General features: G+C 38.8%; 4 protein-coding genes and 1 non-coding gene across 5 annotated transcripts; 3 read left to right on the plus strand and 2 right to left on the minus strand.

Annotated features, from left to right (window-relative positions):
- Positions 1-845: 845 nt before the first annotated feature.
- Positions 846-15,363, minus strand: st6gal1 (ST6 beta-galactosamide alpha-2,6-sialyltranferase 1). The gene is made up of 9 exons (XM_086099056.1): positions 15,147-15,363; positions 14,117-14,191; positions 9,773-9,979; positions 7,749-8,105; positions 7,340-7,604; positions 6,364-6,461; positions 6,194-6,295; positions 5,932-6,106; positions 846-4,849 (listed from the first exon to the last, which is right to left on the minus strand). Exons 2-9 carry the CDS (start codon positions 14,126-14,128, stop codon positions 4,590-4,592), a joined length of 1,476 nt encoding a protein of 491 aa, XP_085955182.1. The 5' UTR covers positions 14,129-14,191; positions 15,147-15,363; the 3' UTR covers positions 846-4,589.
- A 679-nt stretch (positions 15,364-16,042) lies between these two features.
- trnaw-cca (transfer RNA tryptophan (anticodon CCA)) lies at positions 16,043-16,114 on the plus strand. Its single transcript has one exon. It is a non-coding gene; the product is annotated as a tRNA-Trp (tRNA).
- Positions 16,115-16,516: 402 nt separating this feature from the next.
- On the minus strand, positions 16,517-20,710 carry ncf1 (neutrophil cytosolic factor 1). Its single transcript, XM_086098683.1, has 11 exons — positions 20,632-20,710; positions 20,457-20,537; positions 20,281-20,356; positions 19,302-19,467; positions 18,782-18,834; positions 18,361-18,483; positions 17,994-18,101; positions 17,808-17,925; positions 17,603-17,716; positions 17,349-17,524; positions 16,517-17,236 (listed from the first exon to the last, which is right to left on the minus strand). The coding sequence occupies exons 1-11, from the start codon at positions 20,701-20,703 to the stop codon at positions 17,073-17,075; spliced, it is 1,251 nt and encodes a 416-aa protein (XP_085954809.1). The 5' UTR covers positions 20,704-20,710; the 3' UTR covers positions 16,517-17,072.
- A 2,114-nt stretch (positions 20,711-22,824) lies between these two features.
- LOC147160565 (histone H4) lies at positions 22,825-24,181 on the plus strand. Its single transcript, XM_086098919.1, has one exon. The coding sequence runs from the start codon at positions 22,880-22,882 to the stop codon at positions 23,189-23,191; it is 312 nt and encodes a 103-aa protein (XP_085955045.1). The 5' UTR covers positions 22,825-22,879; the 3' UTR covers positions 23,192-24,181.
- A 1,105-nt stretch (positions 24,182-25,286) lies between these two features.
- On the plus strand, positions 25,287-26,160 carry LOC147160566 (histone H1-like). The gene has a single exon (XM_086098508.1). It carries the CDS (start codon positions 25,309-25,311, stop codon positions 25,945-25,947), a length of 639 nt encoding a protein of 212 aa, XP_085954634.1. The 5' UTR covers positions 25,287-25,308; the 3' UTR covers positions 25,948-26,160.
- Positions 26,161-26,357: the final 197 nt, after the last annotated feature.

A 26,357-nucleotide genomic window follows, 5' to 3' on the forward strand; every position in this document is an offset into this window, starting at 1 on the left:
CATCAATGCAAGTTATAACGCTGCTGTGGCTCTCGCTAACAGGCAGAATTAAAATCCAAGTTTAGGTTAAAAAATTCTATATACGTAGACCATGTTTCTTTAAATTTTGACATTTGGTTTTTATTTGAGGCAGATATTTTTTCCATTAAAATATGATTTATGAGGTTAGACCATTGGTCGATATTCAAAGTTTGTTTATTTTTCCAGTTAACAAGAATTGTTTTTTTTGCGATAGTAAGGGCTACAAGTATAGATTGAAATTGTTTATGTGGTAAGTCAATTGTTGTTAAGTCACCTAGCAAACACAAGTTTGGAGAGAACGGTATCCTACAGTCCAAGACAGCGGAAAGTTTTTCTAAGACTTTAGTCCAGAAACACATAACCGGAGTACATAACCATAAAGCATGAAAATAAGTGTCTGTAGTGTTTTGTAAACACTGGAGACAAATGTCGGAGTCTGAGAGTCCCATTTTCTTCATCATATATTGAGTAATGTATGTTCTGTGAATAATTTTATATTGGATAAGTTGTAAATTTGTGTGTTTTGTCATTTTAAAAACATTTTCACAAACTTGAATCCAAAAGACAGATTCCGGAGCTATAGACAAGTCTGTTTCCCATTTTGAGATGGGTAAAGACGTTTTATCAGTATATGAAAGTAACTTATATATTTTTGAGAGTTTTTTTGTTGTTGTCGGAGAAAGCTTGGAAATATTGTCTACTCTAACAGTATCCTGGATCTCAAATTTGAATCTCAGTTTAAAATTGTGCACAGATAATAGTTGTATAATTTCTAACATTGCACACAGATTTAAGATTGAAATGAACCAGACAGTGAAGCAACATCCTTAAACACAGTCTGCTTTATTATTCAGGAAGTGACGTTGATTCATGATGTTTCCTACAGTGAAGGACAGAATAGAACAGAACACATGCATGGGATTTGAACCCCTTGAAAACACCCAAACAAACATCAAGAGCTTTTTTTTTTGTTTTGCCATTTAGCAAAAGCCTGCAGGGTTTCTTACAGGGAAGTGAACGTGATTCTACAAAACTCTCAAAAACAAAACAAAACAAAACACCATGACACCACATAAGCTAGGGGATTTTGGTATTTTGTATCTGTATTTATGAGCATTTGTTGGTTTTAATATTTTGGGGGGTTTATAGCAAAACTGAACGAGGGTGGACAAAATGCTCTCACAGGTTCACCATTCATGACATCAGTAAAGGTGACTCCTCTTAAGAGGAGGATTAGAAAGACAAAACTTCAGAAAGACGTGCTGAGGCAAAAGAAAGCTAAGAGACTCCTCGCAAAAATGAAACATGCAAGGTGCGACGAATGGCTGCATAGAGATCAAACGTTGCCCTCAGAAAAGCACTGACATCAATAATTCAGCTGAGTCTCTCTCTCTGGTAACCTTGTAAATACATTTAAAAAATGTGCTTCTTAAATCTCACAGGAACGCGCCACAGCTCAAAGTCAACTTATAGTGGATGGACATTCCATGCCTGCGTGGAACGAAATCTGCCTCCTCGCCCACAGGAGGCGAAAAAGAAAAATAGGAAGACACATTGATAAATGACGCTTGAATGACGAAATGTCAAGAGAAAACTGTTTATTATCTAATTTAATAAGACAGCTCAATGTTTTAATTAATATTACATCTTACACTATAACTTTTGTCATTTTGGGATAATTTTAAGAAGTGCTGTTTAATATAATAAAATATATCCACCTACGTACATTTATTTTACACAGAAAACCAAGAAAAGAGTCTATTGTGATGTATAAAAGTCCTTGCAGAACCGCCCCTACGCCTTAAAACCCAAATGGTAAGCAGAGCTGCAGTCATTAGCATTAGCTTACAGTGTTAGCCTATGATAATCAACACACAAATGATTGTCCGACATAGTCATAGTAATATAAGTCATTATGTCTAAGACAAATAGGTAAGCAGAACTGCATTGCGTGTGTTTGTGTGTTGTGGGTGGTTTGACGAAGTGCTGCCTCCATGAGTGAAAATTATTCTCGTCTTTTCGAGTATTCAAAAAATCGCCCCCCCACACGCACACTCGGGGCTCCTCTTTTCAAAGTAGATGCTGTTTTCATCCCAACCCTTGAGCATTGCCCACGGTTGCCATGGCAACGAAAGAGTTACTATTTCTATTTATAATAACACTTTTTACACATGCTGTAGCTCCCTGCAAAAAAATCAGTTTTTGCCTTTTCCAGGAAACAAAATTGCAACAGATTCATTGCAATGTTTTGCATGTCTGCTGCGACGTATAAAAATACTCGTGGTGACAACTGCTTTCGTCATAACGGTGAATGGGGGCGATAAAAAAGCAGATCATAGAAAAATTACATCATGTAACTACAGTGATCCTTTAAGCAAGTGACTTCTTATATATTTTTGACAATGTACGATAGATAATTTCATTCCAAAATTTCAAGGGCTTGCTTGTTGTGCACATCTCCTACAGTTATATTGTCCTCAAAAACCACATTCAAGTCCATTTCTTGACAAGAGCTGCCATTTTTCAGAGCTTAGAGCTGAAAACGTGGATCGTAAATCTCCTTCAGTGGTTACTAATCTCTTAGCTAGCACAGTAGCTAGTGGTTTCACATCTGCCTCACAGTTGAGAGGTTCTGAGTTTGAATCGCCCTGTGCCCGTGTGGCTTCTCTGGGTATTCTGGCTTGTCCTCAAATTTGAAAAATGTGGATGTTCGGTTCTTTAGAGACTACACTTATTTACTGAAAAATCCCTGCTTAATACAAAAGAGTGGCTTTGGCACCATCTTGTGGATTTTGGTGCTAAGCAACTCTGTTGACGAGTTGAGCAGTGAGCGGGCCACACTAACTGACAAGTGTATAAAATGTATAAAATGCTGCCTCCTACCGGCATTCACTTATTATTTCTCTGCGTCGTCGGTGAGTGGAGGTCATTTGGCTGCTCTCAACCCCTTAGCTCCGCCTCTGGTCATCATGGAAACAAAAGTGGAACTCATCAGTAGTTTAAGGTGTGCAGTGGCTCACTTGCAAAACAGTAAAGTGTGGAAAGATTTCAGGGGTATTTTGAGCAAAGTATTTCATGTTACAGTAGTAATGCCTAATAATATATATATATATATATATACATACACACACACACACGCATGCACACACACGCACACATTCATGTTTCCCCAAGAGCTTCCCCCACCACCAACATAACATGTGACTATTTAAAGCATCAATATGAGATGTAATTAATGCCCATAAAAAAAAAAAGACATTCATTACCCCCCAAATCAATCTATTTATCAAGTATGCTACAACCGGACTAACAAACTGTTCTTTTCACATATTTTTCCCTTCAAGATGATGTGTGTTAATTTTAGCAACAACAAAAAAAAAAGTTGCTTTTTCAGCAACATAGTCAGGGAAAAAAATTATCCAGTTTGAGTAACACTCCAAATTGGATATTTTCAGGTATAAACATCTGTTTCGTTTAGACATCCATGCAAAATAGATTGCTCTTCTTGCCCATGTGTGAGGGCATTACTGTGCCTAACTGCTTTTTTCAGTCAAGTTTTTATTTTCATCAAGCGGCCTTTCCTTCCCAAAAATTCCTGATAATTCCCATGTAAAAGTTTCCAACTAGGCACGGGCCAGTATTAGATTCTGACGATATGATGACTGCCCATGAATATCGCAGTTTCAGGGCAAATGTGTATTGTTTTGAATTGTTTGAGTAAGGAACATTTTTCATTGAATGTACTCTGTTGATACGTTAGTAAATGAAAATAATAAAAAAAAAATGGGGGAATAACATCCAAATGCAGTGCACCTGCATGATAACATTTCTCTTGAAATTAGTAGCTACTGCTTTTCTCTTCTCGGTTTTGTGAAGTAGCATCAGAGCAAAAACAAATCTTAGCAATGCTAGGTAGGTATGCAAGTCAGCTTGTTATCTGCCTCGGTGGTGAATCATAAAAAGAAAATTATTGAACCTTTCTGAGTAAATTAAAAATGTAGTACAACTGTTAAAGAACTTATTTCTCAGAAAACGAGTAGCTACTTTTCTACTTCTCTCTCTTCTATCGGCTTTATGAAGTAACTTCAAAGCGAAAACAAACAAATTCGCTATGCTAATTAGCTAGTTAACTGCTATTGTAGCATCTATTATTTATTTCACCAATTGTAGCTCTTATAGCTAGTTGTAAACATTTCAAGAAAGCATTCTACTAATATATTAATATTATCATCAATTTGTCAGTGTGATGATGACGTTTGTAAGTAAAAATATCCTTCTACCAATACCCTCACTGACTGCTCACACCAGCAATGGAAGGTGGAGGAGTCAAGTCACAGCGAGAGCAAAAAACAACAACAAATAAACAGCTCGTACAACTAATGGAAAGTTTTAAAAACCGTGCATACCTTGAACCCGGTAACCGGCCCATGCCTATTTCCAACTTGGAAAATTCCCGGAATTTCGCAATTCATTAATGATATCATCTATATTACACATATTTTCAGCAGGCACATCTATAAAATTTGGACTCCAGTGTGTGTTCCAACTCGCTCGTCATGCAGGGCGGTTTAACCTGCACGTGTTGTGTTGCACTTAAGGCTGCTGAATCCGGGCAGCGTGACGCGTCCGTGGGTGTAGATGTCGCTGTCGGGCCCCTGGTTCATGCGCTTGACCAGGTTCTTTTCATAGAGCAGCGGATGGTAGGCGCCCAGGGTGCAGGCGGCGTCGTAGAAGCGCTGGTAGTAGTGGCACAGCTCCGTCTTGCGGCGAGACGGCAGGAACTCATAAATGTGCACCACCTCGCATATGGACATCATCAGCACTGTGCCTGAATGGAGGAAAGAGAAGAAAACCCCAACTTGGTCCAATTTATCGTATTGAAAAGGAGCTTCAGCACATTTCAAACTTTTGAAGTCACAAAAATAGCTTTACATATCCGTGTCTGTAACTAGTTGGTTAATATGGCCATTATTAGGGGTGTCAAATTTTGAGTTAATTTAATGTGGCACAATTTTTTTTAATTTGACCGATTTTTTATAACACAAAAGACATAATGTCACAAACATAACCAACAAGCCCCGAAAAACCAAACCAAATCTTTTTTTAAACAAAAAACAATCTGACAGACAAGCTAAACAAAGGTCTATGTAAACAAAACAATTCTGTCACAACACACACAAAACGGACTGGTGCTACTTTCAACATACAGTCGTTATGGAAGAAAGACAAAAAAAACATTCGAAAGACCAAAAAAAAGAAAATAAAGAAGACAATAATTTACTTCTTTTTTTTTTAAACACGTGATTAATGAGCCCCTTACTTGTAAAGCCTGCACTTTCCAAGTCGCAATGCAGCATGTCAAAATTTAGCAGTAAGAACTTTTATAATAATGCATATATTTGTAGAGACTGAGGTCAAGTTGTATTTTACAATTTTTAAAATGTGCAGAATTTCACAAGTTACTTCATGTTAAAGATTAGATAGCTCTTATTATGAAAAGAAAAATGCACGTCTTGCAAATGCAATTATGCCATCTAGTGGCAGATAATGACCTCAACACAAATTAATATCACGCTTGTTTTTTACAGTACATTATATATTTTTAATTTTAACTCATATTTAGGAATTATTATGAAATGACTGTATCAATGACTAAAAAATGCAGCCATATTTCAATTAGTTAATTTTTTTCCCCACGTTTTTGGTTAACAAGAGTATGAAAAACATTTTATTGTACATTCAGAACCGATATAAAATTTGCAGTTAATCGGGAGTCAACTATTGAAATCATTAAAGTTAAAAAGTTTAATCGCCTGACACCCATAGCCACAGCAACAAATAAATAAAAATAAACATGAAGTGACAATAATGTTGAGAGATCAACAAAAACTCAATCAAAGCGCACGGTACCCAGCATGCCAGAGGAGGGCGGGTTCTTCTGGATGGGCTCCGGCATGTTGTCCTGTATTTGCTGCCAAATCTGCCAGAGGAAGCGCGGTTGTAGGATGTAGAAGGGCTGCTGGGGGTGCAGCCGCCTGTAGCGCTGGTACTGGGTGAAGATAGGGTAGTCGGTGTGCTCTAACCACTGCAAAATGCACGTCGTCAGCAAAATATTTGACGCTTAACATTTATTATTTAATGTAGATATGTACATCGATGTAGTATGCAACACCTTTGTGAGGTTAGCGGAATAGGGAGCGGGGTCCCACGCCACCAATACACCCGAGCTGTACAGAGAGCTGGACAGGAAGTGGTGGTGGTCAGACGCCATCACCTGCAAGACAACCGCGTTATAATCTAAAAGTGTAAAGTTAATTTCTCATGTTATTACTGCGGCTTTACTTGCGAGTTGAGGAGGCGGATGGTGGTTTTGGAACCGACGTCCTTCTCGTAGCGGTCGGTGGGCGCACCGTTGAAGCGCAGCACGGCATCATGGGAGTCTGTCAGTTTAACCAAATGTGAAGAAGAGCAGAAACAAGGAAAAGGTTCAAAAGGGAACAAGGAAATTCCTTGTTTCGCTGCATTTCATTTTTCTCTTACTTCCTTTATTATTAAGGGGGAAATTTACAAAAAAAAAAGGAAGAAGGGAAAAAGACTTGGCAAAAAGCGAAAAAAGCGAAAAGGAAAGATAAAAGTGAGATGAACGAAAGCAGAGGAAGGAATAAAGAGTGAAAAAGGAAACGAGAGCGACTAAACATGAAACAAAAAGAGAAAAAGAAACAACAGAAAAAAAGAAGATAAAAAATAGAAAAAAACAAAATGAGGCAAAGGGGGAAAGAAAACGTAATCCTTTTTTTTCTAGTTAGAAAATGGAAAAATGAGTGAAAATGGAAAAAAAGAATGACTAAACATGAGATGAAAAGGGAGAAAAGAAAAAAGAATAGGACAAATAGAAAAGGAAAAAAACAAGGCATAGTAAGAGGGGAAAAGAAGGAAAAACTTATTTTCCCTTTTTTCTAGTTATAAAACGGAAATAAAGGGGAAAAAATGACAACAATTGAAAAAATAGAATTCAAAGGAAAAGGGACTATAAGAAAACAGGAAAGAAACGAAATAGGCAAACAGAAAAATAGCAAAAAAGAACAAAATATAAAAGAGAAAAAGGAAATGAAAGAGATAATGAAAAGGGAATGAGAGTAAAAAATGGGAAAGGACAAAAAGTCAATAAAAGTGAAGAAAAGAGGAAAATGGGAAAAGAAAAAAAAGGAATGAAAGGGAAAAAGTGAGAAAAGAAAGAAAAGGAAACAACAGAAAAAAATCTGCAAATGAAAGTACACGTTTAAGCCCTTTGTCGTGCGGACAGCCAACTTGCTCCCACCTATCTCTTTGCCGAGGCCGGCGTTCCGAAGCGAGCCGGCGGACGACACCACGGCGCAGCTCTTGAATGGCCCCACGTCGGCGGCGAGCGGCTTGGGCGGCAGCTGCGAGGCCCACGGCAGCGAGGAGAAAGGCGGCAGGTCGGCCGTCAGCGTGGCCAGCTCCACCTTCCGCTGGAGCTGGCAAAGGATCTCGGGCCCGCTCAACGTCGGCCTGCGAGCCATGTCCGCCGCGTTGGGGAGATCCACGCCGTATTTGTTCATGGCCTGGAGGGAACATTAAAAACTAGAATGGACTAACTCCCATCTATGCCTTTTTCAAGCAAAGGCTGCTACGCCAAAAATGAAATGTTTCCGGTTGGTTGTTGACATTTTTTTTTTTTGAATCGTCCCACCATCATCCATCCTCACCTGATAGTTGGCGGCCACCTTCTTCAGCCTGTTTGACAGCATGTTACTGGACATGCGCTCGTTCCACACTTTCCCCAAAAGGCTGTTGGGCCCAAAGAACTCGGCGTCGCTGCCTTTGCCGCTCAGCTGACCCTGCTGGCGGCCTCCGAAGAGGGTGTCCAGCGCTCGCACAAGGGTCCGCGGCAGCATGCTCGTGATGAAACCCACGCCCTCTCTGGACTTTGGCTTAATGGGCTGGTGATCCCGGGTCTGGTTGGGCGAGGACAGCACTGGGATGGGCCGGCGGGGGTCGCCGGGGACCACACCCGGGAGCTTCTGGGGGTCCACGTTCGGGAGCTTGGCGCTACCTCGTAGCACCTGATGGAGAGGTCGCATGATGGGAGTTAAATTTTTGTGTGTGTGTGTGTGTGTGTGTGTGTGTGTGTGTGTAAGCAGTGCACATCAGCGGGGATGTGGCTTAAACAATGGAAACGAGAGCTGTCAAAATTAATCGACAAGTAATCAATTATCAAAATAAACGACGACTATTTTAATAATCGAGTAATCGTTTGGAGACATTTTTTTTATTTAAAATTGTCCAAATCTTCTGATTTCAGCATATCAAAGATAATTGTTCATTGATTTCTGTAGTCCTTCATGAAAGAAGACATCTTTTGAGTTTAATCAAAATCAGACATTTGCCAACATCTGATTTTTCTTTGGAAAACAATGATTGAACCGGTAACATAGTACATCAATCCCCTCTTTTTTTTAATCTCTATATGAAAACGAAGAACAAAATAAACACCAATCACTGGTTAACTCATTTGCTCTGAAACTTTAAACGTTTTAAGTGTCCCAAAAGACGTAAAAAACATCAAAAACGTATAAATACGTCTTTTGGGACACTTAAAACGTATAAAGTTTCAGAGCAAATGAGTTAACCAGTGATTGTTGTTTATTTGTTCTTCGTTTTCATATAGAGATTAAAAAAGAAGAGGGGTTTGATGTACTAGCTTCAACCTGGGCAATCATTGTTTTCCAAAAGGGGAAAAGATCAGAATGTTGGCAAGATGTCTGATTTTGATGAAACTTCAGGTAGAAGATGTCCTTCTTTTTCATGATGACAGACAGGAAATCTAATGTAATGGCAATTATCTTTTGGATACGCTCGTGTAAAGCAAGAAAGAGTGTAATGACAATTTTAAATCAGATTAATCACATCTTAGAATTTTGATTAATCACGATTAATCGCTTAATAAAAAAAGGCATTTTTTATCACAATTTTCCCCCCGCCAAATTTGAAGAGCACCGGTTTTGTTAATTCTTTGACTTTTTTTTTTCTGGAGAAAAAAAATATTCTTTTGACATTTAATGTTATGAGGAAGTCTTCAACATTTCTTTGATCCACTGCACTCGCTCATCCTCCTCTTTTTCTAATCAGTTAATTACTTGCATAATTTTAAATGGAAAAAAATTACCCCAATATTTTGACATGAACAAATATTCTAAATGTGATACGCAAACATTTATTAAATGCTTTACTTTAATGCATGTAATTATGTTTATTGCTAAAACACAGCCTGTGCTACCTTAAACGTAGCCATCCGCTGTCACGCTAAAGGATAATCTATGGTCAAAATTAATAGTGCGATTAATCTGCGTTAAATCATGACTAATGCGATCATTTTTTGTGATTAATTAATCAGTTAACGCTTTGACAGCACTAAATAGAACACAATATTCTGTGGGTCTTGCAAAATCAGTCAAAATACAGTAAAACAGCCGGGAGTGAAGGGGATTGCTTCAGTGAAAATGGCTGCGAGTGAATGAGTTAATAAACAGTAATCAGAAAAAAAAAAGTTTTTGTAATACACTATAATGCAAAATTAAAATGAATCTGATTAGTCGATGAATTGACTGAATAATCAATAGATTAATCAATTCTAAAAATATTCGATAGTGACAGCGCTAATTGAAACCAAATAAAAAAATCAATAAAACAAAAAATAGACTTTACAATGGCAAACGCTGCTGATGCGTACCTTGACGACGGTGTGAGTGCGAGGCTGGGCCCGGGTCCGCGCCCGCACGCCGAAGATGGCGTCTGTGACGGTCACGCTGTTCTCGGCGCACAGGGCGTACAGAAGCGTCATGGCGATGCAGAACAAGCCCATGCAGAGGGCGCCGCGGCGGGCACGGCGACGCAGACGCCACAGCAGGCTCACGCGGTCCATTGCTGCCCCAGGGATCTGCAACAAAAAAATTCATATTTGGACGCCGGTCAGTACACAGAATACTGAAATAACGATTTCATCTCAATTTAATGATTTAAATTGACTTTATTAAGCTATTATTTTGTTTGAAGACAACAGGTATGTATGCTTAGCCTCGATAGTTGTCCGCTTTTTAGCTTACTTTAATATTATGATTTGAACATACCTTTCAACTGCATACTGTAGACGATTTTGCCTCAATCTCGAAGATATCACGTTTGTATTGCTCTAAAAATACTCACTGACATGACTGGTAGGTTTAAGTGTCCAGAAGGATGACGGATGTGTCAACTGAGGGGGTGGTGGGGCTTTTGTGAAATGTCATGTTTTGAAATAAAATATTTTACACACACAAAAAAAATGCATTAAAAAGAAATCTAAATTCAGAAAATGTAAGTAAATACTGTTATATTTTTTTATTATTTTAAAATCCAAAACATTTTTTGGAGAATATTGTTAAATGTGTTCCTATTATTTTGTTTAATGTTTTGAATTAAACTAATATCTCAGCAAAATAAATATTTAGGGGGGGAAAAAAAGGTAAAATAAACAAAAATAAAAACAGCATAATTTTAAAATAAAATAATATTTAAAAATGAAATATGCACTGTGACTGGCTGGTGACAAGTCCAGGATGTACCATTCATTAATTTTGCCAAAAGTCAACTAAGAGACAATTGCAAAAAAAATAAAATTGTTTTAAACAAAATAAATGTCAAAATATATTCTGGAAATAAAGAATGGTTGATTAATCCGTCAATTATTTGTTCAATTAGTTGATGAATCTGATTTAAAAAAATGACTCTCTTCACATTTCCCAATATTGCAATCTCAATATTTTTTCAATATAGCCCTATCGGGTACTTTTCCATGGAAATCGGCCGATCGATCGGAACACCGAGAATTATTGCTGATGGCAAGCAGCGGAAGAATGGATCACTAAATGGTGAACAAGTTGAAAAAAAATCCAACTTAAGTCAGAAATTTGATAGAAAAGAGAAAATCACTGAAGCAAACCTCAAGTACTTCTGGAAACCACGACGAGACGTAAATCCAACAGGTAAGAAGTGAGGTTAAACAAGAACTAAAACAAAATGCAAGGCTGGCAATCTGAATTATGGCATCTGTATACCATCAAGGTTGAACTCCTCGCCCAACAAACCAACAGGCTAGGTAGCATTTCAGACAATTAAGATTCCATCTTTCTGATGTTTTATCAAAAGCCTAGGCCAGTGTTTCCCATGACAGACAGTGGTCGATTGTCTAAAACAATGAATTTAATAATCCTCTGTGTTATTTTCTTGAATTTGACACCAGTCCAACAAGGTATCGCTTTTCTCTTCCATGAAATGTGTTTGCTGCTGTGGCTCAATTGGCATTAATTATACACCAAATGAAACAGTTTATAACCATTTAAAAATACTAATTTAAATGAAAACCAAATAAAAATTCAGTTGACTAGTTTTATTACACTTGTTTTGATATTTTGCCGTCCAGTACCTGTGGCCTTTTCAAAAACTGGAATTTCCCCATTGCGTGACTGATAAAGACTCATTGTGTTATTTTCTCAGATTCCAGATGGTTTACGGCACTAGCTGTGGTCGTCATATCGTAAAGAAGAAAAGAGGCAGTGAGAAAGAGCTCGACTCAACTGACCCTCGGGCAGTATGAGGGAGAAAGGGAAAGATGAGCAACTGTAGAAGAAAGGGAAAGATGAGCAACTGTAGAAAACAAGGAGGGGAAGTGAAATGCATTTGCCCGAGCTATAAGAGAGGGGGGGGGGGGGGGGACTAAACCAAAAAAAAGGAGGGGGTGCTCCTCCCACACTTGACCCGGTTGTCATTGACACTTTTTGTTTATCCGCATAATGATTGATGGCTCGCTTGCATTTTACTGAAAATTAATCTGCTCTTTTCAGATGATGACCAAGGGATGAGATTTTATCTCTCTTTTTTTTAGGACTGACCTCGGGGGAATAAAAAAAAAAGCAAGAAAAAAAAAAGCAAAGAGGCCTTTGAGTCGGCTGCTGCTCCATTTTGCTTTGACTGGAACATCCTATTTATCTTTTTCTGGGTGAAGGGGATGGGTATCACTGTGGATTATTCAAGTACTTGAAGGGCAGTAATCCTCATTTAGTGAACCGGCTTTAATTTAGCATGTCTGACTTTGCACAAATCGACACCGAGGGATGTTGAATCCAATTTTTTTTTTTGTCAGGCCGATACCAGTATAAATATCTGAAAGTAAGGCCAGTACTGAAACCATAATCAACACATAAGCTGGTGGTAGTCATCATATGTTTTGTTTGGCTTCTGGGCTTTCTACAAGTTACATTTCAAAGTAAAGAGCAAAGGTGAAGTATACAGCAATGTCAAACATGTAAATTGCCAAACTTTTTTTCTCTAATTGTCAGCCTGTTGTTGGACATGTATATAGCCAAAAAGCTGATTATTATTTTCATTGGGGAAAAGGTATAACCTTGAGGAGATATCAAAGGTCAAAACTCTTTGCAAAAATCGAAAAGGTCACTCAAATTAAAGGTCCAAAGAAGGCCTTGACAAATGTTCAGTTATTTTGTCCATATTCTAAGACTGGGTAAGAACTTCATGATTTGATTGGATTGAACTGAGGTTCATCAGAAAGATCGTCAAAAATATATTTGCGATATTCCATATCTCAGTGCAGCACTAAGAGGCTGATTTGCTGGAACATTTTAGCCCCCAGTTTTCGAGTGAAACGAAAATATGCATCTGTATGGTTGTGTAACCAACAAGATCAGGCATCATGGTTGCCCGAGGACGGGGTGACAGATGGCAGTGTCACTTAGTATCTGCTTAAAGATGTCGGCCTGAATCCCCGTGTTCTCTTCCCAGAGCTAAATGCTGATTACGTGACCCATCTGTAATAAAAGCGGCAAAGCTGCTTGGACCCGTATCGCTCATTGGCCGCATAATAAACATAGTAAAAAAATAGATGGATAAATGTTCTTTGTAATGGATGACAATGGAGAATCTGATGTCGGAGCAATGAAAGTACGTAGTTTAAAAGGTTGTAGTTTAACTAAAAGGAAATATGCAGCAAGCTGTAAAAAGATAAATAAATAAATAGTATATCCCATTGAGATTTATGATAGATTGTCAGGGTCAGATTTAACTCAACAAAATATGGTTTAAATTATAACCAACAATAGCACAAAAATATATTTCAGACTCTTGTGGTTAAGGGCTAAATAAATAAACATAATTAGTTTTAAGTATTCAAAAAATAATCGGAAAGGTATGCATGTTTTTAAAATCAAAACTTAAATTAAAAAAATAGGAAAAATCTTAAAAATTGACAATGTGCATGATTTGAAAATGTTAAAAAAATAAATAAAACAGTTCAAAACTTAATAATAAAAGTATACTACTCATTTTTTCCACAATAATTTTACAAATCAAAATAATTCTAAAATCATGATTTTGGGTGGGATTTCATATAAAAAGCTAACACAAATAAAATGTATTCTAGAAAATACATAACAACATTTAATATAAAAACACTTTTTCCCACAAGGAAAAATAACTAAAGAAATCAAAAATTTACAAGAGTCGCTTTTTGTTAACAAATTAATCTTTAGCAAAAATTAGGCTGAGCTTGTAATAGGCCTACTTCCTGTTTTCACTCGTTTTTTTCTGTCAAACTAAGTAATGTGTCTCCATCTAGTTGCCGCTAGTAGAACTACACCCAAAATAAATGGGCGACCTAATAAAATTGAGTTATTAACTGTACAAAATAATAATAATAAATCAACAAAATAGTGGAACTCTGAACCTGGAACTCCTATTTAGATTTACTGTATATGAATCATTAACAAATATATAGTAGAGAGAAAATTGTGAAAATGTTGAATTATATGAAACTGTATCTAAAAATAAAGGATTTTTTTTTTTAATTGCATGATAATTTGAAGGCTGGTTGTTGTTCTAGACGACCGATAGCTTGTTAAAATGTTGCCTGTTAGGACTCGTGATGCGGAGGACGAGTCACTATTAGCTGTGACAACTGTTTGAGCACACCTTTGAATGACTGACTTTCTCATTCAGCCCTCCGTGTCCTGTGTATGACTTGTACCTTGTAGCCCATTGTCCGTTGCCGCTGTTGTTGCTTAGAAAAGCTCTGGTCCCATTAGGTCTCCTCTCATCCCGCCTGCAAACACCAAGACATATTTACACAGGCTATGGTAGACAAGTAATAACCACTGTATGTGCTCCAATATACTCAACTCAGAACAGCACACAAGTAAAGATTCTGTTGTACCACATATCTGGAAACAAGTCCTCCGTGGTGGATATTTTGCGTGATCAAACATGCTCTTACATCGACGTTACCTGTTTCTGTGGCAGGGAGTGTTGTAAAAGCCCTCCCAGTTACAATGGATATTTGCCAAATACAGCTGGCTTTGGCAGTGAACGAGTTAATGCAGCTCATGTTGGGGGTATTTAACGTTCTTATTGCTTCACAAACTTTTCTCGGAAATAGCTCAATAAATTTTGGTGCCAGGTGGGGCACATCGGCGCTTGAAACATATTTTGTGCAAAAAACAACAACAAAACCTATTTTTAATTGCATTTGAAAAACACATAGTAACTTTAAATTAAATACTCATTTGTTTTCAAAAGTCCTAGAAGTATATGTATATTGTGTGTTCTGTCCACCAGATTAAACACTTTTATGTTTGTATTATCTATAAAGAAAATAATATTCATTAATATGTTACAACTTTTTGCTAGAGGAAAAAAAAACTGTATTGACATTTTGTGTTTTGTTTCAGGCAAAATAAAGCATGTCCCAGATGAGCGAGGACAATATCGAAAAAGGCAATAGTTGATTTTAATAATGTAATTTTCCTTTTTTTTCCTGTTTAATCAAAGAGGATTTTGATTAAAATCAGAAACCTGTTTTGTTTGGGTTTTGGGGGTGGGGTGGGGGGGGGGGTGATAGTATTTATTATAGCCCACCCGATAGATAGATAGATAGATAGATAGATAGATAGATGGATAGATAGATAGATAGATAGATAGATAGATAGATAGATAGATAGATGGACAGATAGATGGACAGATTGATAGATGGATGGATGGATGGATGGATGTTGGCTGACCTGTGTGAAGTAGTGCTGCTCCTTGGTGCTTCAGCATCATCCCGCGCCTGCCGGCTTGCCCCCTCCCTTTACGCTGTTCCCTCCTCCGGAGAGTCGACACTAGGGCCCGCAGCAGGCCGTTGCTTGTGCCGCCATGCCCCCGTCGAAGCCTGCCAGTGGGTACCGAGTCGCATTTGGAGAAAGAACAGCTCCTATTCGGCCCGCAGTAGCGCGAGCAACAATTTATCAAAGTGCATCACACTTACAGTTCCATTTATTTTCAAAATAAGAATAATGGTGCACGTTTTTAAATTTTATTTACATCAGTCATTGTCGATGAATCGGACACATAGATTGCAAAACAAACTAATAATAAATACGCAAATGGCTATTTATGACCTGTCGTGGAATCAACGACAACGACATCATAATCGTGAGTCGCTAAATAGTTTAATTTGAAAATGTACTGAGCCAAAATCCGGTTAGAGTGGCCTTAATGATGATGACTTGATTTTACTGCAGTCAAGACAAGACACGCAATATCGCTGCAGTGGGGAAAAGGAGGGAAAAGGCGAACATGTTCATCGCCATTGCCAATGGAAACCATCTTTAATAAATGTTACTATTAGGACGACAAACAATGTTAGCTAAAACACGTACGCGCCGGATTAAACGGATAGGAACATATATAGCAATTATTTAGCAGTATGGAATGGAAAAATGAACACATTATCAGGCTTGAGATAATGCACAGCTCGCCATTTTTTGTGTTTTCGTTTTTGTTTTTTGAGTGGGGTTGGAAGTCTGCCATTAAGGCTGACAGTGCATGAATATTGATGCCATATAATTATCATAATTGGTTAAAATTTGAGTGGTCTACCATTATATACATTGTTTACTGACTTCCGTGTATCCCAGACCTCGTGGCGCAACGGTAGCGCGTCTGACTCCAGATCAGAAGGTTGCGTGTTCAAATCACGTCGGGGTCAAGACGTTTTCCTCCCTCTCAATATAATCCGTTTGTTTTTGCCGATTACATATACGAAACACTTCTCACGACAACTTCGGGATACTCGATGTATCATGTGAAATTTCAATGACTTCTATGTCTTTCTGTGACTCTTTCACACTCTGTTGCAACCCTGCTGATAACAGTTTGTGGCCAATTCTGGCTTCCCCACGAAAATAACGGGTAGTGACCAGTGATTGTTAGTGACCAGTACAGTATATTGTCATCACAGACTACAACAGAGACTAGTAATGCCACAGAAAGGCATAAAAGTGAATGTTAGTCCTTGGAATTTGCATGCATTGTAGGTTCAGCTGCAAATTGAATGTCACCAAAATATGCCAAACTTTTGTGTGAGTCGTGAGCATTCACACTGTAACAGTTTTTAAGGAACAATGGCAACTTTATTGACTTTATTTTGCAACTGTTAAAAAGGCGGAGCTCAGACTAAAGCAAGGCAAGAGACAAGGCACATATTTATATGAAAAAAAAAAAGTCCCATAACACCACCAAACAAAAATGTCCATTCAGTCTGCTGCCATCTAGTGGAAGAGCATTTAGTTGTTATGTTGGTCAATATGCATGACTACAGAAGAGGATTAGGGCCAGTAAAGAAAAAAAAAAGGGTTGGCAGCATTCTTACTTTATTTCCAGAATTCAGATTTTAAAGTCAGAATTCTGACTTTAATCTCAGAATTCTCACTTTAAAGTCAGAATTATGAGAATATTTTTTACTTAATTCTCAGAATTCTCACTTTAAAGTACAATTTTCATATATGCTTTTTATAAACAAATAAAACGGCAAAATGGGAGGATTCACCAATAAATTAACCATCAGAAATTGCTTCACTACAATGGAGGGACCATTAAATATTTGCATGCAAAAAGAGGCAACTAATAGGAAGCGATCCAAGAGGGACACCAGCTGAGGTTCCATACTAGGTGCTATTGCTTCTGTTTCCGGTGTTGCGGATGCTGACTTTCTTGCGGGTGTCATCGGTGCAACGTTCCAAGATGAGCTCGGGACTCGGTCGCGGCGGGATCACCGGAGCCTCTGGCTTCAGCTCGCTCTCTAAACTGAAGCGCTGCTCTGGAATGTTCCCTAATTAAGATCACATTTATTTCATTTATTAATAAAACTGAAATGATAATTTCCGGAAACTCCCACATCTACAATGGGTTGCTTTGGCGCCATCTTGTGGCATTATTGGTACCTTGGTTCTTCCGCTCCCTCAGTGGCGACTTCCCCGGAATCTTAGATTTCCTGGGCGAGGCGGTGGGGGGTCCGCCCTTTTGCTGCAGGAATCGGCGGCTGTTCCTCCGGTAGGCCTCCTGGCTGATGCGCTGTCGGCCCCGCTCGTGGATGCTCTTGGCGTTCTTAATGGTGGACCTGCAGAGAGGATACAGCTGAATTTTTGCAACCTGAGCAAGGCTTCGCAGTATAACAATGATTATCGCTATAAAGGACCTGCGAGGCGGAGGTTTCTGTCCTTGTGGTTGCTTGGCGTTAAATTCATATTTGGCCCCGTTTCCTGCTTTCTGCAGGAACATGGAGGGGAAGTGACCGGTCTGCTCGCCTTTCCTGAGCAAAACAAGAAAAAGATGCAAATGTAAAACAACTCAAAGTCTCTCTTTATATATTATATATAAAAGTGAAGCGGCGACTTTTGTACCTGACAACCCACCAGCCGTCCAAGAGCTTGTGAATGACCTCAATGGTTTCCCCCATTTCAAGTGAGAGCTCATCATCCGACTCTGCCTTGTAGGCTCGGACTGTGATGTGCAATTCTCCTTCAGGGACAAAATGTTTTAAACAAAGCCATGTGGGTGGGGGACTGATTTAAAGGACGAAAGGTTACCTTCATAATTTGGCTCTATGTCCTCTGCTTCCTCTGGTCCATCCAGGGGTTCCAGATAGGTCGCTGGAACCCAACCTCGTTTAGCCTCGCACTGGCAGAACCACCAGCCTGCATAAAAAAGCAATTTATTATTCACAATATTGAACTTTTTGGAGAGCTGAATATGAACTGTGGTTAGACAGTAGGTATGCTAGCTAGTTAGCTAACCAACAAACAAACTAGTTTTTGCTAGCTATCTACCAAAACAAACTGCTTTACGCTAGCTAGCTAGCTAGCTAGGATTACGCAAAAATGATGCCACTATGTCGATGTTTTGCTGAAAACTTTCTTTTCAACCACTCAATTGTTGACTTTTTGAGTTTCTCACCATTAGGGTTCTTCTCCACAATTTCCACCAAGTCTCCGATGCGCAGGTTGAGCTCGTGTTTGGAGGTCTTGGTGAAGTCTGCGATCACTCTGTACGTGTCCAGTAGGATGGGCCCAGAAATCTCTGAAGAGTGCGATGCATAACCATGTTTACATAATGAGGTAGGTACATGTAAAATAATCAGGGAATTATAATTTATTTTGCCTTAAATCAAGTATAAATTAATCTGCAAATTATTATCGCTATTACAAAAATGACACTTTTTTTTTTTTTTTTTAAAGTGTCTAAAACTGCAAAAGCCTTCAAATAGGAAAAAAAATGTGCCCCTCATTTTCCATTATTCATTATACAACAACAAAAACAACAACAACAAAAAACTGCATTTACTCAAAATATGAAGAGCCTTATACATACAACTTACCAGATATGTTGTTGTTGATTTTGGTCTCCAAGAAGATTTCACTTTTTTTCCCTCTAAACAGAGAATGACATAAAAGTTTTTTGTTGACGTGCGTGTGAGTTAGTCATATGTCATTGGTACGGTGACTCATCTGAAACCCACAATGTGCCATTTAATTGGGATGAAGTAAATAGAGATGAATTCTATTCTTGTAAAAAATGTGAATCCATAAAAAGGTACCTTGATAGTAGCCTACTGTTTTATCGCAATACATTGGCATTTGCTAGCTAGCTAGCCAGCTAGTTTGTTAGCTCATTCATCCCCCCCTCTCTCTAGTGAGTGAGTGAGTTAGTTAGTTACTTTATACTAGCTAGCTAGCTAACTGTCAGTCACTTTGTTTGGTAGCTTGTTTGTTTGCCTTCAGTTACTTAGTTAGTTGTTTGCCTTTAGTTACGTTTAGTAAGTGTAGCGTTTGATCTCCGTACAAAACAGTAAGAGGCCCCAATGATGGCAAGTTGAGTGTTGACTGCAGCCCACTAACGTGTTCGGAGCCGGCGGATTTTCGTCCTCCGGTCGCACTTTGAAGAAGATGTTGAGGTGCGTGCAGCGCGACAAGTGCGGCGGCAGCGCGATGAGCGACAGGCAGTAGTCGGTCAATGTGCTCTGCTTACTTTCCCGAGACCTTTGGTTCTCCACCCACCGTGGTGCTGTTGGACACGATGAAGGTTCAAATGTTAGTCAAAAGCAAAGGGTGAGTAATTTTACTTTATTTTATCTTTAATTCTGTCATAATATACAGTGTTTAACTTTGTCTTATACTTAAAAAATTGTGAAATGTTACTCAAAATGTTGCCTGCACTAAGGATTAGTAATTCTATTTTAGTTTATAGCTATGATTTAGTTTTATTTTAAAACAAACTTGGAAGTCATCCCGTTCAACTAGGCAGAGATTACTGGTAAGAATTGAAACTGAATGTTCTACAAGTTACTCTTTTTTTCCACATGACCTCGCTGAGAGGAAGCACTGCAATCAACTTGTGTACAAAGTGATGAAAATTGGGGGTTTTGTGTGATTTCGTTTTTTTCTGCTGGCTTGCCTCAATAAACACAGCAAAAAAAGAGAAGTCAAAGTTTTGACACACAGGTGTTTCCTGAAATAAAATGCTTTAAGTGTGCAAGCGGTTCAGATTTTTATTTTATTTTTTGCATTATTGTTGTAATCTGATTCTAACTTAATGACTTGTGTTTATGCCGCACGTTCGGTAGAATTTTGTGAAGCTGTCAAAGTGAATGCTACTGCGTTTGCAACAGTAATTGAAGTAGATAAATAAAATGTCTCATTTTAATTCATTCATTTCCCTTTAGTTTCGCATAAACCTAACATATAAAAACTAAACATTTATGGTATGTATAATAAATCAGATATTTTTTTATTGTAGTATAGAGAGTACCTTGAAAAAATAATTGTATATTAAATCGCAAAATTGAGGTAAACAAAATGGTTCAGCGCTATTTTTTACCTGGCAGCGATGGTATGATTCGGTCCTTCTTTTCAATTAAGCCAGCTTCAATAGGAAACATCTCTTTCAGGGATTTCTGGGAACGAGAGATCTGCTTTATTGAATGTCCATTGTACGGACTTGTTTAAATCAGAGGCGAAAGCATTTCATCCAGCCTAAAAAAAACAGACACTCACGTGGAATGTGTAGATTTCAGGATATGTCCTGAAGATCAATTTCTCTGCGAGGTCGCTCCACTTCACCATCAGCATGTACACCTAAAACAAATACATAACAAACAATATATAAAAGTGAACTAAAGTCGCTTACGATGATATAAAAAAGCATGTTGAGCAATTTTGGGAGACTCACATAGTGCTGACTGGGGTAAAAGCGTTTCTCAAAGCCGAGCAGCTTCACGTGTCGGATGTAGACTCCTTCCATGTTGGGATGGATGAGACCAACTGATGATATGAGAGGCTGCTGGAAGCTTATAAATGTATGTGTGTGTGTGTGTGTGTGTGTGTGCGCGTGTGTGTGCGCCTACATTGTGTCATCAACATGCTGCAAATGTTAGTTCCTTATTATGAAATGCATGCATCCTCATTAGGGTCACGATATAGATATCCACAGCTTGCCTACGGTGAATGAAATGTGGTACAACTTGGACTGGCCGCTAGTCAATTGTAGGGTACGGCTGGCGAGAGAAGTTGGCTACAAGCACAGTCCACCAGTCAAATTAGCTGATTTAGCGAGAAAAGTGGCCTAAACTCTGGATTGAACGGTTTATTGGAAAAAATGATACAAAAACAAAACGCTAATAAACATTCAATATGCGTTTTTCATGAAAAATTGTGGGGAAAGGGAGGAAAAATGCCGGACAAAAAAAGCAAAATATAAAATTTTGACAAAAAAAGAGAAAAATGTGTGAATATACGAATCCGCGAGTGCCAATCGCAGTTTTAAGTTGTAATATCACCATTCACCACTAGATGACAGACATGGTTTTGCTGCACCAACACCTGGTCTTACTGCCTTATGCTAGAGAACAATGTGGGTAGGCTTAATAATTTTGGGTACAAAAATTACATAGCACTTCAATAGTATTAAAATGAATTGTTTTTGTGTGAAAGTTATTGCACTTAATATTAGTTTGCTGTTCAGTAGTTTTGTGCGGTCCTTGAATTTGATTTTTATGCCAGAGAGCCTTTTGTACTGGGGTGGGGGCGGCGGGTAATAAATCACAGCATGTGATTATTTTGTTATTAGTTTGCTTCAGACCCTTTATTGTTGGGTTTGGATAATGGATCTTTTATAAATGCATGGATAAATTGTTTATCCAAATTAAATATTAAGAGGACGAAGGTATGCATGTTTTTTTTGGGTCCATATTTAAAAAAATAATAATAATATTTTATAGTTGTTAGGAAGTGTGTGTCCTATTTGGTCTCCCAGTAGATCTGATGGAAAATTGTGGCCCTCTCCAGCATTGAAATTGCCCATCTCTCGACTAGATAAAATTTTTATGGTTGTGGTGTCCATTTTACTATTCAGTTCAACCACACACAAAAGAAAATGTTCTGTGTTTTTCTGTCACCTGTATGAACTTTAAAAGGGACTTTTCTGATTTTTATTATATGCAAAGTTTTCGCAACAGAAGAAAGAGGAAGAAAACAATGCACTAGGGGCAAACTTCCTCTTGAGGTGCAAGGGAAACTGTTAGGACAGGAAATGTCATGTCTGGCGTGAGCAGTTATTGTTCACACAGGGATTGAAAATAAATACAGAAACAACATCTAGCAACAAGCCGTACATTTGCGCATGCGTAGTATACCATGAACACGCATGATGGTCAGCAAGACAAAAAAAAATATTGATGATAAAATAACTCAAAAATATCTGTTATTAGATGAACAGGATAAATAGTATAGTAAAACGGAATATATTTTGACATGACCAAGGTGGGGCGCAACATTCTAGTGCCCTGGCTGACTTGACTCAGTCAACGACCGTTAAGAGTGACGTCAGCATGCTCACATTGACCAACCAATCAGAGGATGGATTTTGAGTTTGATTGTGAAATCTGATCTACTTATGCTACTCATTTTGAAACCTTGGCACAACGTTAATTTCCTCCTCCCTTTTGATTTAACTTACATATTGCTCATACTCAGGAAGAAATAAACTCTTAAAAGTCGGCAAAAAATATAAATCTTCCAGTAAAGTACATATATTTCGTTGTTAACCACTACTGGAACAAATACAATGACAGCCCACCACTAAATTTAGGAGCAGAAATATAATAACGGAATGCATATTTTCGTTTGTAACTCCAAAAAGGAAATCATTAAGTCTTTCGTGGTTGTGTAAGTGAAACAATTTGCTATCATTTTTCATTTTATGACCGTGTACATGTAGTTTGGTTTGGCTATATGACGGTAACGGCGGACGCATGTAGTTTGTCACAATGAGGTTGCCGTACAGCGCTGAGTTAAGCGGGTGGGGCGGTCAAGATAACAGCAGTTTCCTAACACGTCCGCAGTTGGAGAATATATTTGAGTGTGTTTTCTCGGTCAAAACATCTTGGCGTCATAGCTATAACCTATACTAATCATCAATTATGAGTGGACGAGGCAAAGGCGGTAAAGGACTCGGAAAAGGAGGCGCTAAGCGCCATCGCAAAGTTCTCCGGGATAACATCCAGGGAATTACTAAACCCGCAATTAGGCGTCTTGCTCGTCGAGGCGGCGTGAAGCGTATCTCCGGTCTTATCTACGAGGAGACTCGCGGTGTTCTCAAGGTGTTCCTGGAGAACGTGATCCGTGACGCCGTCACCTACACCGAGCACGCCAAGAGGAAGACCGTAACAGCCATGGATGTGGTCTACGCTTTGAAGAGGCAGGGCCGCACCTTGTATGGCTTCGGCGGTTAGACTTCCCGGCGTCCAGCAAACAAATAAACAACCAACGGCTCTTTTAAGAGCCACCCACTCCTACATCAAAAGAGTTTATTTCTGAACCTGTGAAACTAAAGTTCATACTTGGTAAATTTTTAATATAAAAGAACAGTTTCGAATTTAAATATATTTATATTAAATTAAATCTGATTAGTCTTGTAGTTCTGGCGTACTAGTTAAGTGCCAGTTATCTGTTTTGCACAACCCAAAGTAGACTGTCAACTATATTTTGAAACCGACGTCATACATAGATTAATTCTAGCAGAAAATCATGTGTACTTGTTAGAGAGATTCAGGCATCTTGTCAGGCCTCAATCACTGCTCTGTTTTAAGCTAACTTTAAACTCGAGCAACATGGTAGTTTGGGGCAACTTGTCTCAGTCATTTTGGGGTTTGTTGCCATATGTGCAAAGAATGGGCCAATGAAAAATGCACCTATGGCAACTCTGTTTACGTATGCCAGAATTGTTCTTCAGATGAGTCGGAAGAGTGAGGAACTTAGTTTGCCAGGTTTTGTTTCATTGTTTAAAAAAAATTGATTTTCCAGTGGTTGGAACCAAGATGCTTTATTTTTTAAATTTCAAATTTGCAGTTTAGGGACGCAAACTTGAGGCTGAGAACCATGACCGACATGCCAGCAGTTCCTAAGGACTTATATTTATGTTAAACTTTGCTCAATGATAATCAATTTATCTGACTGGAAAAACAGAAGAACAATAATGTTGTCCTTGTTTTATTAGTTGCGAAATCCAGTGTGACATCTTACCCCATGTAGTGTGACAACTTATCCATGGGTGGGGCAACATGTCATGTCACATGTTCACTCCCTCTATTTGATGGCTTATAACTTTGCACTGACACAAAGTATGAAAAGGACATCAATGCAAAAAATATACCTGCTATACATTTTGTTTAGACATGATGTATTGATTCCAAGAAATATATATAAGTATAAAAAGTGATACAACTGCTCCCCGTCTCCATATATTATTACGCATTGGATGTAACACTACAAGTATTTTAGTTACATGAAGAGCATGTAAAAGATTATTCGTGATGGAGAGGAATTTTTCTGGTCACGGTGTCATGTTTCAACATGTCTACTGTGTGCCTGCTTGTACATATATACAACCTTATATATGATGGAAAACCTTGAGCATTCTTTTTTTTTTTTTATGGTGTACAACACTACTAATTACTGCCACAGATGTGTCCCTTTTTGTTTTTGTTTTACTATAGTATACAGTCAATGTATAACGACAAACGCACCCAAATAAAACCGCAATGCAACACTATACATTATGCTGGTTACGTTTAACCTGTTATTATTTTTTTTATATGTATTAAAACAAAATGGTGTCGAAACTGCCTTCGAATGAGAAAAGATGATCTGGTTATAACCTTACAATGAGCACACATTCCACGCAAGTAATGTGGTTCAATCAAGTCACAAAAGTGCAAAACAAAATATATATTTTTTTATTTATCAATCGACTGTCAATTGATTTTTAACGCATCCAAATGATTGATAAGCACGTCAGATCATTGCGTGTGTTGCCGACTGGTAACCGCCCCGGGGTCACCGCGAGAAACTCTTGTGTTTACCACCGTCCCAATTTTCACATATAAAAGAAAAAATTAAACAGCTAGTGAGGTGGAGTTGATTTTAACCCATGCTCAGATGTCTCCTCCAATGTGCGAAGTTGTATCGCGACGTTCACAATACAATTTTAGACATTTTGAGGACAAAATGTGACGAAAAGTGGCAGCGGACGCCACCGAATGACGCACAACCGGTGAGGTTTGAAAGCTCTAGTAAGAAAACGAGGCAATTTTCGCGAACAAAAATGAGCTGAGGTCTAAGTTTGGAGAGTTAGCTATACTCCAGAGTAAGAAATGTGGTGGTAGATTTTAATTCGTGGCGTAGTTTGGGGCTTAAACGTGAAAGAGAAAACACAAAAAGTGAGTCCACATTTCGCTCGAGTACAGAGCGGTAGCAGGATTGACTCTCTCCGGTTCTCATGTGCCTTATAAGTCCCGCCTCCTGCACTCAGTCCGACAAATTGTCGAGAACAAGACACCGGAGACGAACCATGGCAGAAGAAGTACCACCACCCGCAGCGACTCAGGCCAAGGCGGCGGCGAAATCCAAGAAGAAGCCGGCGCCCAAAAGGGTGAGCAAAGATGGCCCCAGCCTCCCAAAGCAGATCGTCGCCATCATTTCCGAGTCCAAGGAGCGCCGAGGTATGTCGGTGTCCGCGCTCAAGAAGGCTATGGCGGCCCAAGGCGTGGACGTGGGAAAACTTAACAAGCGCATCAACACCGCTTTGGTCGGCCTGGTGGGCAAGGGAGTTCTGATCCAGACTAAGGGACTTGGCGCTTCTGGCTCCTTCAAACTGGCTAAGAAGGAACCGGCAGCCAAGAAACCCCAGGTTGAAAAGAAGAAAAAAACCGTTGTCAAGAAGTCCGCCACCGCCGGCAAGAAAGCGGCAGCCTCAACCAAGAGGCGCAGCGTCGGGAAGACCGAAAAGAAAGCCAAGAAGTCTGAGAAGAAGGTCACGCCAAAGAAGGCCACGCCTAAAAAGAAGTCCAAGCCGGCACCCAGTCCCAAGAAGAGCGCAGCCAAGTCCAAGAAGGAGACCCCGAAGAAGGGGAGAAAACCTGTCTCTAAGAAACCTGCTGCCAAGAAAACTGCTGCCAAGAAGCAGACACCGAGAAAAGCCAAGAAGTGAACAGCTGACACTTTCACATCTTCGACCAACCAAAGGCTCTTTTAAGAGCCACCACCACATCCACTTAAAGAGCAATTCCTCAATCTTATTATGGTTATTAATATTATTACTACTACTTTTTTGAAATAACATTTGAATATAAATTAATGGCATAAAATGATGAACAATTTCACAAATAGACATACAGCAATGCATATTTCTCCATCAATTAAACTGCAGCACCCCCCCCCCCCCCCAAGAACTGTTTTTATCAAACTGCCTTTTTAGTGTTAAGGGATGAGTCCGAAGCATCAAAGTCGATCGCCCACTACTAATTTTAATTAATAACACAAAAAGTGTCCACTGGCCAGTAATAGATAACACAAACAAAATATTTTACTTTATAAACACTCAATAAACAAAATACAACT

This window comes from Leptonotus elevatus, chromosome 16 (assembly GCF_054856555.1).
Source record: "Leptonotus elevatus isolate MCC_2025b chromosome 16, RoL_Lele_1.0, whole genome shotgun sequence".
Taxonomy (NCBI): Eukaryota; Metazoa; Chordata; class Actinopteri; order Syngnathiformes; family Syngnathidae; genus Leptonotus; species Leptonotus elevatus.